The following is a 13,812-nucleotide window of genomic DNA, read 5'->3' as shown; positions in this document are numbered from 1 at the left end:
AAATACACAGCTGAGTCCCCAAGAAAATAAAGACAATAGTCAGGGTCAAAAAAGTGGAAAAGGGACTGAAAAACCAAAGCAATAAGCCTCAAGAAATCACTGAGATGATCCTATAGGCCTTTTGGTCACAGAAGAGCTTGAGTTTGAATACCAGAAAGAAGCTGAGGCCTTAGATCCTGCAAAATAGAGAATTAAAGCAGGGGACCTGCCTAAAACCAGAATCTTTTAAAAAGTTGCAATCTTAGTAAAAGAAAATCATAAGAGGGGGGAAAATCTACCTACTAACAGAGGAAGATGACAAGGAAGTTTGTCTCAGCTGGACTCAGTGGGGGTTAATCTGTATTCTCCAAGATCTGTAATCAAAATCCTGCCCTCAGGTAGATTTGGGATTTGAACTTACACTATTTTCCTTAGTATGTAACAATCAAGCCAAGAAATTAACATAAAAAATGATCCTGACCAAGGATATTCTTATGGGCACTTGAAAGAAGCATATTTAAAAACTCTCCAGAGACAGTCCCAAAGGCAAAAAAAAAAAAAAAAAGTGTAACTGATAAGGCACAAATGAAGACACACTCAAAATTAAAAATTTGAAAGTACCTCATGAAATAATGCCATGTCATTATGTCAGCAGAAACTATAAATAGCAGCAACAGACCTCCAAAACTTCAAATAATATAATTACCAGGTAGAAACTATATTTAAAAGTATATTTAGAATTATTAAAGCCATAAAATAGGAAAAAAAAAAAGTACCTGGCCTGGTACTGAGGCCTATAAGTAGCCTACAGGGTTTAATGGAGAGTGAAACCATCATATTCACACATTTGGACAGCTCACTGTGGTGACTGTATGGTGGGAGGATCTGAAAAAACCAAGACTGAAGATAGAAGCCTATTACAGCAGGTAAAGAAACAAACGGGGGACTAAAACAGTGGGTAGTGACAGCAGGCATAAAGAACAGTGGACAGAAGTAAGAAATATTTATAAGTAAAACCGTCGTTGACAGATTGATTGTGGGATGGAAGACATCAGGAGGAGTCTATAACTCCTAGGTTTCAAGATTGAGTGATGGATGGATGAAGATGAGAAAAGAAATAAGGGAGAAGGTATTAGAAGAAATAAGCCAAGTGCAATTTGGGCCATGGTAGATTTGAGAAACATCTTTACCTGGATACTGAATAACAATTGGATACACATGTTGAGTGTCCCTTATCTGAAATGTTTAGAACCACAAGCATTTTGAATTTCAGATTTTTTTTAAAATTCTGAAATAGCTGCACATATACAATGAGATATCTTAGGGATGTGACCAAGGTCTAAACCCAAACTTCATTTATGCTTCAATATACCTTATACAGATAGCCTGAAGGTATTTTATACAATATTTTTAGTGTACCTACATTTTGACTACAACACATCATATGAGGTCAGGTGTGGAATTTACTTGTTGTATTATGTCAGCACTCAAAACTTTTTGGATTTGGATCATTTCAGATTTGGGATTTTTGGATTAGGAGTGCTCAACCTACAGTAACCTGAAATATCTGGATTAGAATTACAGATTTCCAAGTAATCAAAGAAAACAAGGTAATAAACAAAATTGTTCAGGGACAACAGAGAAAGACAAAAAGCAGTCAACAATGGACTAACTCCTGAGAAAGACCAATATTTATAAGATGGTCAGAAGATGGAAATAAAATCCTACTCAGGAATAGTCACAGAGGAAAATGAGAAGAGCACACAGCAGGCCACCTATAGGATACCAAGAACTTAAGGTAATAAAATAAATAAAAAGAAGAAAAGTGGTCACCACTGTTTAAAACAGCACTGAGAATGAATAAGATCTGAAAAATGTTTATTGTATTCAGCAATTAGGACACCACTGGTATCTTATAGAGTGTTTATCTTCCTGATTTGCTAGTAAGTACAATGGCAGGTGGGATTCAGTCTGCAGAGAATGGGGTGGTGAGTGAAGCATTTGGTGGTGAAGGAAGAGAGAGGAAAAAAAGAGGAAAGAGAAATGGAAGGAGAGTGAAAGAGAGAAGAAGGAGAGGGAGAAGAGGAAACATCAACATATGCATAGCTGGAATCCCTGAATCAGAAAATTACAACAATGGAACCGAACAAGTAACTCAACATATAATTTAAGAAAGTCTTTCTAAAATAAAAAGACTTAAATCTAACATTTAAAGTACATCATGGGCTAGGTGGAAATGGCCTAAAACGACATATTGAGACCCAAAGCAGTAAAATGACTGGATTAAAAAAAAAAAAAAAAAAAAACAGTCAAGAAAAAAACTGCCATTTAGGAGAAGGAAAAAGTCAGGCTAGCCTCTGATTTTTCCACAGTGACATTCAATGTCAGAAGATAACAGAACAGTATTTCCAAGATCCTTAATGAAGGCCAAAATATTTTTTCCAACTAAAAGCTGAAGAACAACAATCTAAAAATCCAATTACTTGAAGAACTCTGTTCTAAGCTTTTCTTGAAGAGACTGCTTCAACAACCAAGACATGACAGCAAGAAATGGCTGGGTTTTTTTGTCTTCAAGTAAAAAAAAAAAAAGAAAGAAAAAGAAAAAAGGAAATAATATACTTCCTTAGTCTCTTCTTTAATGTACTTCCCTCAATTGGTCGAAACAGACTGCTTCTCATGTTAGATATGTGTATATGTTTAAGATTTATGAAAGGGGGCAATATGGATATGAGAATAAAAAAACTGAGCTGACAGAAAACCTAAATTTAAGCCTGTCATTGTTTGAGTGACTGAATAGATTATTTCATTGCATTGTGACTATCTTAACATCTACCAAGTGAAGAGATAATCTATGCCTTCCTTATTTTATAGGGATGATCTGAAAAGAAATGAGAACATATGCAAATTCCTTTGCTTTTTTGGAGCAATGGCATTAATTCTCTTAATTTATATTCAAAAAGTCATCCAGGTAATAAAAACTTGACTCTTTGAAAATGATTCAAAATTTTAACTGACAGTCACTGTGTGTGTGCTTGCACAAGACACAGATAGATCTCCATGAGCTGTCAGAGTTCAGCAGCTAGTATTCCTTATATTAGTATACACATACCCTGAGCAGTGGTACTATTCAGATATGGATATTTCTTTGTATGTGTTTATGTGTGTAATTTTCCTTTTTTCCAGTTACAATGATAAAATAACCTTTAGGAAAGACCTGACTCTCCAGAATCAATATTTGAATCGAGGCTCAGGGAGAGAGTAGGGTGCTGGAAATCAACACTGTTGTCCTTTCCTCAGATAATTTCAGGGGAAGCATCGGTTACACAAAGAGAACTCCTAACACCTCATTCTGTTTGGCTTTCAGTCACTGTTCACTATTGGCCATGACCCCTTAATGCAAAAAATATAAGCCCACAGTGCTATAATAATGACCTTCAATGATTAAGTCTCATGGAAATTTTAAATGAAGCTCCAAGAGGAGGTTGGTATAGATTAACATAGGCTTCATTAAGATCTTTTACCTTCATTAAGATAATATTATTTTAAAAATCCTTTTAGTTTGGTTCACATTATTAAAATGACTCATATATAGTTATACCTCTACCTTGTTCTAGAAATATATATATGCATGGAGCACAATAAAGTAACCTGAAATATTGCTGCCACCATTAACTGACCAGCTTCTGAGTTTGAAAACACTATTAGCAATTCAAATCAATCATTCAAGTATGTTTACCATAATCATCCTAAAATTGATTGTTATATTTTCACTTTTTAAAAATATATTTCATTATCTTCCCAAAACTCATAAACTACTTAGTCTTCTCTATTTCAAAGTGAGCTATATTATATCAAAATGAATTCTACTGTCATATATAACTAAAAAGACCCAATAAAGAATAAAATACTGGTTAAAAAGTGAGCCATATGACAATATACTGATTTGAGATTATCAAAGAAATATTGTAGCTAAAACACAGTATAAGGTAGGATAGGACAGGACAGGATAGGTCAAGTCACGATTCCTGAACCAGTAAGCCTGGGTGTCTACTGTGGTTCTATTTACTGGCTTCTATGATATTAGGCAAGTTACTCAACCTCTCTGTATATCTGTTTACTCATCTGTAAAATGAGATAAATACTAAAAACTACCCCTCAATTATAAGGATTTAATAAAATAGTTGTCAGGCTTATAGCACACAATAATATTAGCCATAATTATGGGCATTTATGTTGTAAATGTCAAGGTCTCTGTTTGACTCCCAGTTTGATCTCTTAGAGTTAGATTTAAAACATACTCCCAAAGCAAACACTGTATACAACACAAGTTTTTATATTTCTAAAAATTCCTTCAACAAATATTTATCAAGGTCACTCAACCAGATGCTGGGAATACAGCCATGACAAAAATCAGACATGGTCCTTGAACTTATATAGTGTAGCTGCGTAAGAGTGACACTGAATGAGTAATTTCAGTGCTTAGTCTTTTATAAAGAAATGAGCTGACTGAAACTGGGAGAATCAATTAAGCTGAGACCTGAAAATAAATAGGAGCTAGATGAGTTAAAAAGAAGTGAGGAAGAATTGTTTTATGTAGAGAGAATACCATGGGCAAAGACTGTGAGTTAAGAGAGAATGGGGACACAAAGAACTTTAATATGGTGGGAATACAGAGAGAATTAGTGGCAGTTATTCAAGGTTATATCATGTAAAGCCATAGAAACTGTTGAGGAATCCCATTTTTACTCCAGGAACAATGGGAAATCCTTAAAATATTTTTAAATTAGGGAGCATCATATCTAGATGATATATATTTTTCTTGGGTTGTGTGGAAAATGGAATAAAGTGCAGTAATAATTTGTACAGGGAGATCAATTAGGGGGTTACTGTAATATATTAAGAGTGATGATGGTCAAATGGACCAGGACAGAGGCAAAACAGAAGGATGATATAAACAGATGAGAGAAATGGTCAGGAGGCAGTATAGAAACATGGAGTGAATAGAAGGCAAGAACTGCTTTAGGTGAATGGTGGATCAATTCACTAAAATCGGGATTGTGAAAAGGGTTTTGTGAAGGAAATATTCATGAGTTTGAGGTACCTATAAAACATTCAAGCAGAGTGTAAATGGTCAACTAACCATTCGGAATTCGGAACTCAGAAGAGTAACCTCAGTTGGAGACATTGGTTATATAGTTATTATATTATAATTACCTATACTGCGTAGAAAGAGAATGTAAAACAATGATCCTTAAGACTTTCATGTGCTTAGGAGTCACCTTAGACACTTATTACAAGTCCTGGCCACCAAACCCAGATAATCAGATTCAGCAGGTATGGGAAAAAACTTGATAAAAAGTATTTTTAACTAATATCTTCAAATGATTTTAAAGCAAATGGTAACTGGAAATATTAAGAAACACTGATAGAAAAACAAAAGAACCTTGTGAAAAATACAAACCTTTATGGGTTAAGGAGAAGAGAAGGAAGAGGTAATAAAGCCAAGAAGTGACCAAAAAGATTGGGGCGGGGGGGGGATTGGAAAGTATGATACCAAAGAAGCCAAAGGGACAGACTGTTTTGAGAAGTCATTAATGTGCTGAATGCTGCTGAGAACCAAAAAGATCTACAGAATTTATATAGATGGTGTAGGTTACAGAATGAGGAGGTGAGGAAATGGAGACAACTCTGGCTCTGTAAAGAACATGCAAACAAGAGCCCTAAGGATATCAGGGATGGTGTGAGGCAAGGAAGAGATTTTTTATTGTTTGACTTTGTTTAAGTATGGAAACAAAATACCTGCATATATATGAATGCAGATGTAGCGAAACCACAAGATCACGTGAATCTCAAGATGTATACGACAGAGAACATGCTAAATCTTTTGATTCTACCTGCTATTATACAAATAGTTTAGGATTATAGGTTTAGGATTTTTTTCTGAAATAAATAGAAGTCAAAATTACCACAAGATCCCCAAACTATTTTCTCTAAGACAGGACAAAATACTGATTGATCTTTGTAGGAAGGCAGAAGTACTGCATAGCATTGTGTATTCTGACTATAGGAGATAGATGAGGCTGCTCACCAAAGTCAAAGAAGCAGGAGTGCCATCTGCTGGTAAAATACCAATTCTCAGTATTCTAACAGAAACAGTCTGCCTAGGAATTTCAACTAACTGGATTAGAGGTTATCTGTTTCCAATAATAGTTTCTTGACACTGACACAGCATCTCAGTTCTTCTTACCCAGCAAAGGAAGTCTTTTAAAAACACTCCTCGTCATTTGGCAGTCCTTCCTTTATTGGGAATACATTTGAAATAGGAGAAGCGTGAGTCCAAGAGCTGTTACATCAGCAGCAGGTCATTCTAACTGAAATGTGCCATCTCCTAATTTCTACCCACTCTTACCAGACTTCCCTCTGCAGTAATACAGTGAATTCCATAATGCTGCCCTTCATCACCTTTAGGCAGGCATGTTACTTTCACCTCAGATTACATGAGTCCGTATTATATTTTAACTGCTTTTAAAACCTTCCACCGTCCCAGCTGTGGAACATAGCTTAGTTTGCCAATAGCTCATGAAATACCTTAGAGGCTCCATTTCCAAGAGGGAACCCAGTAGTACTCCTATTGTTCTTTATGTGAGCTTGAACACACTACTGGCTCATAATAAATTGGTGGTCAACTAAAATCCTATCCAGTTAGATCTTCCTACTTTAGTACTCACAGTTTAATTACTTTAATCTAATACAAGTCTTAAGGCTTATCCTTGTTAAGTTTAATTCCATAATGATTCTGATTTCATTTTCTTGTCAAGGTCATTTTGAACTTTGATTCTTGGTGTTATCTAAATCTGACAGGGCACTTGCTAAATCTACAACCAAATCAATGATAAAAACTTAGGTATGCGGGGCTGGAGTTGTGGCTCAGTGGCAGAGAGCATGTGTGAGGCCCTGGGTTTGATCCTCAGCACAACATAAAAATAAAATAAAAGTATTATGCCCAACTACAACTAGAAAATAAAATATTTTTTAAAAAATTTATGTATGAAAGAGCACTAAGATGTAATTAACACTAAGCCACCAAATATTCTTTGAGTAAAGATGTTTATCTAGCTGCAAATCTATTTAGTATTTACAAATCTATTTTAGTCATGTGGATAACGGAAAAATCAGACAAATCCTTTAATGAAATCAAGATGTTATGTCATGGGCATCTCCTGAATACACTATCCTCATATTCTTTTCAAAGAGGCAATTATAAGATCTTAACACGATGGTTTTGAAGTAAACTAATCAAAAATGTGCACAAACTACATTGGGGTTTTAGCCAACTGTTTTCTAAATCTACTCTCTTTAAAAAGATACTTTAGAAGTCAAATAAAATAACTATTCTATGGTTAGTTTATAATTAAATGGTTAAAACAACAGATTTGTGGCTAACTGCACACATTTTATTCAACATAACAGGCTAAAGATCACCATTTCCAGAAGAAAACTGTCCTCTTGAATGAAATAAATTGTGTCTCCCCTGCCTAGATATCCACTCTGAATTCAGAGAGTCCTCTCTGAAAACTGATCCAAAATGACTTACAAATTACTAAGGTGACTCAGACTATTCCAATAGTACCCAGGGTTACAATTCCACATCTTAAAATGTAAGCAATCATAATGCAATCATTTACATCACATATACTAGACTTCAACTTTAAAATATACTTATTTGGATTTTCCCACTTTAAAATCATTCTTTGGGCTTATGAAAAAGAGGCAAAATAAGAAGTTGTTGTTCTATAGTACAATATAGCACTCCAGATGAGGACCTTGAAGCCCAAATGCTTGGATCCAAATCCCAGCTCTATCATTTATTAGCTGTGTGACCTGGAACAAATTATTTAACCTCTATGCCTTAATGTCATTTCTAAGTGTGAGTAACAATAGTACCTATCATAGAGAGTTATGATTGGAATTAATGAGTTAATATGTATCAAGGATGTTTTGGTTTGGAAATGGTTTTGGTGTTTCCCCCAAAGGTTCATGCGCTGGAAGCCTGGCCCCAGTGTGGCAATGTTTAGGTCTGGTGGGAGATGAACAGGTCTTCAAGAGAGATTAATGATGTTCTTCCAGGAACACATGTGAACAGGTTGTTATAAGAAGCCTATAATCTCTCCTCCATCTCTCTTCCACATGCACTGCCTGCCAGCTTCTCACACATTCAAACCATTGTAATGCCATCTGCCATGAGGCCCTCACCGAACCCAGGCAGATGCCAGCACCATACTCCTGTATCTTCAGAATTGCAAGATAAGTGAAGCTCTTTTTTTTATAAAGTTACCAGGCTAAGATATGTTGTTATAGCAACACAAAATAGACCAAAACAAAGGGCTTCTAATAGTGCCTGCCACACAGTGAGCATCAGATGTTTAGAAAACAGAAAATGTAGCTGTTAGCTGGAACTATTCCTTTTTTCTTTTGGTACTGGAGATTTAACCCAGGGGTGCTTTATCACTGAAATATATCCCCATCTTTTTAAATTTTTTATTTTTTTGAGGCAGGGTCTCACTAAGTTGCTTAGGCCTCCATTAAGTTGCTGAGGTTGGACTTGAACTTGCACTTCTAATGCCTCAGTCTCCCAAGTCGCTGAGATTACAGATGTGTGCCAGTACACCCAGACTGGATTTATCATCCTTGATCATCTATTAACATTGCCCTTTCTCACCCATTTTTTTCTTGTGCTTATTCTGAAAATAGAAGTATGATATAATGATTAGTTAAAAGTTGGGCTTTAAAGTCAGATTGAGCCCTGGTTCCACAACTTAATAGCAATATTACCTTGGAAAATAACCTAACTTCTAAGTTTCTTCATCTATAAAATGAGGATAAAAACAATAACTATATCATTGAGTGGTTGTACAAAGTAAATGAAAATGAATGTTACTTCGCATGATACTGGCACAAATAGTATGTACTGAGTGAATCTTTGCTAAAAATTTCTTTCTTTTTTTTACCCCTTAGTATTTTGGTAGGCACAATATGGACAAGTCCACTCTCTTTCTGATAGCCTTACAGGTTTATGATTCTATTTGGCACATTATCTTTAGTTATATACCTCTCTGTGTATTTGTTGATTTTCTGTGATTTGCAGACAGATTCTTCTCTTAACATTCCTCCTCCTTTCTTTTCATCTTGGATTGTTCATGTTACATCAAAACTTTAAGAATTTTTTTGTTATATGTGAACACCATTCTTTTTTGGAACCTATAGTCATAAGATTGAGCCCATATTTTTTCCTGAAATATATGCTTTCTGAAACACAGAATTTATGCTCAGTGAACTTTTCACTGTTATTATAAGCTGATTTTTCTCTCAAGAGTCTATCCCTTCTGCTTGCCAATCACTTGTAAAAATTAAACCCAGAATAATGGTCCTCTCCTCTGTTTCCTTTACCTTATCAAATCACTGATAAGTCAAAAATTATCAAAATTAGATACTCTTAGAATGAGACTTCTAAAAGATAAGTAGATGACTACAGAATACATTACTACTACAGTCTGTTTCTAAGACTTTTTGTTTGTTTGTTTTTGTGTTGGGGGATTTTTCCCCCCTTTGGTGGTGTTGGGGATCAAACCCAGAATCTCACACATGCTAGGCAAGTACTCTACCACGAGCCACACCTTCAGCCCTCTCTATAAGTTTTATAAACCTATATTAGAAACCATCATCTACAGTCCCCATCATGCTGAAATTCTTTAAGTAATTTTTACAATGGAACATTATTCTGTTCCTTTTTTTTTAGAAAAAGCCTCTCTACATTTTTATCCAACATGCTGGCTTCTATATTCTTTATTCCCTCCCTCCCTCCCTCCCTCTCTCTCTCCTAGTTCCTCCTAGCTTTCCTTATTAGATATTTGTTTTCAACAAAGCATTTTCCAGTGGCCAGAATCTTTCACGAATACTATCCTAACCTTCTTGGTGATAGGTATATTCCTGTTAAGTATTTTCTTTTTAATCGGTATTGCATTAGCATATAAAAACATTTATATGTACAAGGTATTGTTCCCAATCTGTTCCCTTTATTTCTGTCATATGATTTCTTCCTAAGTTATTTATTTTGATAATTTTATCTGGATTTATTTTTCCTTCTCTACTGATAAATTTAATAAGCCTCCAGATACTCATTACTGAAAGCTACTCTACCTGGAGCTCACTAGTATGGCATTTAACAGTACAGTTCAAGAAACCAAATGCTCCTCTGATACCATCCAACTCCTAATTGCCATATCTATCCTTGTGTTCCAAAGTTATAAACATCAAATGGAGATATAAAAAGACAAAAACATGCCTGTTCCACAGAACTTCAAAATCCCTGAATTTCTTCTAAAATTTCCATGAATATATAAGAAAAATTTTTGACTGAATTGCAAACAGTAAGATTACAAAGACCGTGTATATTTACTTACTACTGCCCAGCACCTCATACATATTAGACCAGAGGACACATACGTTAGCCTATAGACCAAATCTTGCTCACTGTTTCTGTATAGTTCACAGCCAAAAATGGTTTTTACATTTTTAAAAGGTTGTTTTAAAAAAGGGAAAGAGATGGGGCGTAGCTCAGTGGTAGACCATATACTTAGCATGTGGAAGGTTCTAGGATCAATCCCTAGCACCAAAAAAAAAACTAGAAACAAAAGAAAGAAGAAAATGGAAAATGTGATAGAGACCATATGTGACTCACATCTGGCTTTTCTTAGAAAATATGCTGTCCTCTGTATTTGTTAAAAGAGAAGGTACGGGAAGAGGAGGGAACTATAGGTGATGGGGGAAGAAAAACAGATTTGCAACAATTTTAACTGGAAATCACAGCAAATAGGAAAACTCACACAATAAAATATACATATCTTTAAATTGTTCTTTGGCTTTCATTTTTATTAAGTTCCAAAATAAACAAAAGGTCTTTTAATTATTATATTCTGTAGATTTTTCTTTTTGTAATTAATCTATTTTTCAGTCACAGGTACTCCTAGAACTAAATTTAAACCTTAAGAGAATATTTTTTCTCCTAGTTAACAAAGGTTAGTCATCAGTAAGGTGTCATCCAGTGTAAGGTGGCAATTTATAGGTGTGTCCCCTCATACATACATTCTTCCCTTCCACACAGCATCTAATAGCTAAGCCCTAAGCAACACTCCATGACATTTTACTCATCTGTTCCAATTTGACTACATACCTAATTCTTCAAAATTTAATCATGTAGAATATCTCACAGCCCTGAAACAAAACTTTGAAAACTAAAAAATGTTTAACCCAAACACAAAAGTCATGATCTCAAGTAATATAAAAAAGCAGTATTCAACCCATTCATATCACTGTCTACTGAAAGCACATGTACAGGTGTACCTGAAAGTGCTGCTCCATCACTTGGATTTTCCCCTGGTCTGGGCACTTTTTCAGAGCTCTATCTGCATAGTGGAATAGGATTTCTACCATCTGTAAAGAAAAGAGCCTGACATAGAAATCAAAATATACCTCCCAAGTTTTTCAAAACTTAATACATGTGTTCCTCCTAAATAATATAGAATCAGGCTTTGTTATTTTATTAAAAATACAATTAGAATACTTAGCGGCTTTATTTCCTGTTTTTAAGTGTAGCATAATTTCTTTCAGCATCAGGGCTAGTACTAATTTCCTAATCTCTCCTAAGAAATATTTCCATGTTCTAAACCTCAATACTATCTATATTTCTCAGGAAATTAAAAAACTGAAGCTGCCAAGTTTTGCTCTAAAAAGTATGGATGAGCAAATCATTCATGAATCCAAATCCCAGGGTTTTCCTCTTCCTTTCTGCTGTCTTTTGACTATGGTACTATTTTATTATTTTCATATGAGAGTGAAGAGGGGTTGCATGATAAGGAAACTTAAAAAGCATTAAAGATGACACCACAGAATTATAACCTGACAAGTATCTTATATACTTCCTCCATGACTATAGCCAATTACTTAATCATGTGCAAAATATTAGCAAATATGAAGCAAATATGTACTGCACCCTAGTGAAGACTACCTTAAAGTACTCACCCGATCTGCCACGACAGCCTTTCGTTTACTGGCATCCCCTGATAATCCTGCAGAGAAACAAAATCCAACATAAAAACAAAAGTTAGTAACATGTGTTCAGGAGTGAGCCTGTGTTCTGCTAGTCTCTTTACATCCTTTGCTAAGAACAGATACAATTATAACAAGCCTTAGTCTCAAAATATTGGCCCAGACAGCATACAATGAACATCCCCCTTCTGCTTTCATAATAATTTTTTCTTATGAAAGAATTTCAAGAAGTGACATATCAATTTCTATACCCTCTATTTATTTACTTACCCACTACAGCTTTTGCTTTTCCTTCATGGAAGGACCATGCAAGAGCCAAGGCTTCTGTAAGACAATCTTGTTTCAGGAGATGATCCACTCTCTAAAATAAATAAATAAAATAAAGCTAGATCCCCTTGTCTGTCCAACCACTAATCAAATTCCTATTCTACCTGCTATCTATCCAGAATGTCAATGTAGCAGAAATGGAGAGCTGTTTAACACAACATCTATTCACTCTCACCTCCTTAGTATAAGTCACAAGTATATCTGAATTCACCAGCTAAACGAACTTTCTAAGACTCCCTTGTAGCTACTTGAGGCAATGTAATTAAACTCTCATCAATGATAAGTGGAGTGTCTTCTGGTATTTCCATGATGTATCCTTAAAAGATAGCCAGCCTTTATTTTCTCTTTCCTCCTTCCTAGAACATAGACTTAACAGCTGAAGTTCTGGCAACCACACCTGATTATAAAATGATCTTTAGTCTAGAATTCATTAAAAGGTGGTATAACAGGGCAGCATACTTAAGACCATGGAGCACACATACTAGCCACAGGCTGCCTATCTCCAAATTAATTTTATATAAGAGAGAAACCTTGTGTATGCCACTATTATTGTGAAATTCCTGATCATGTAGCCAAATTTAATTCTAATTTATACAATAAGTTTTAGCAAACCATGTACCTAACAGTTATAATCATTTTATGTATACTTCTGAAGTTAAAAAGCACCAATCCAAATAATCTTCAGCAAAGCCAAAGCAATTATTAAGATACTCTAACATAAAATTACTTTGAACTCACCTCTCTCCAGCTCCTCAGCATCATTACATAAACAGACTAGAAAATTAAAGAGAAGAAAATTAAAATAACCATCTTAACGTTGTTTAGGAGACACAACTGTCCAAGTCATCTCATTTTAGATCTCTCTAAGTAAAAACATTTCACACTACAGTTAGAAGTATCTCTTAGAATTTACTAAAGGGTCTCCAAATGCTCACATTAAAGAGTAAGCTAAATATTTAAAGGCCAATAAGACTACAATCCAAGGATTTAACCTCATGGACAATGAATAAACAAAGTCCAGGCTCACCCCCCTGTATTGACTTGACAATATTTTGGGTGAATTTTAATAATAAAGAAATGTTTCTCCATTACAAATTGCAAAAAAATAAATAAAAGCACTGGAACATATTGATACACAGAAATTTTCTATTCCCACGATTCTATTCCAAGTTAAATGTCTCAATGCATTTTAATGTATCCTGAGCTGATCTAAGCTAAAGACCATCTTAATTATATGATAACATACATGGTTTCATTTATCTTCCTGATCATTAAAACAAATAGTAAGGGAAGTTATCAAAGCATATCCCTGAATCAAGATAATAAGCATCCTATCAAAAGTAAAAATGGGTCTAAAAGTGGAGGAAAGAAATTAATTAAATACCATAACTACCTAACCAT

The 13,812-nt window shown here is 34.8% G+C and overlaps 1 protein-coding gene across 1 annotated transcript in view; it reads right to left on the bottom strand.

Moving 5' to 3' along the window:
- Vps8 (VPS8 subunit of CORVET complex) overlaps positions 1 to 13,812 on the bottom strand; it is a 252,940-nt gene that overhangs the window by 176,423 nt on the left and 62,705 nt on the right. The window contains exons 17-20 of the mRNA XM_027951524.2: positions 13,150 to 13,185; positions 12,355 to 12,445; positions 12,058 to 12,104; positions 11,380 to 11,469 (exon numbers count right to left, since the gene is read on the bottom strand). Coding sequence (XP_027807325.1) covers positions 11,380 to 11,469; positions 12,058 to 12,104; positions 12,355 to 12,445; positions 13,150 to 13,185 — 264 coding nt within the window. The remainder of the gene's footprint in view (positions 1 to 11,379; positions 11,470 to 12,057; positions 12,105 to 12,354; positions 12,446 to 13,149; positions 13,186 to 13,812) is intronic.

The sequence above is a fragment of the Marmota flaviventris genome, chromosome 8 (assembly GCF_047511675.1).
Source record: "Marmota flaviventris isolate mMarFla1 chromosome 8, mMarFla1.hap1, whole genome shotgun sequence".
Classification (NCBI taxonomy): domain Eukaryota; kingdom Metazoa; phylum Chordata; class Mammalia; order Rodentia; family Sciuridae; genus Marmota; species Marmota flaviventris.
The sequence above is the reverse complement of the archived record's forward strand: the minus strand, read 5'-3'. Positions and strand labels throughout refer to the sequence as shown.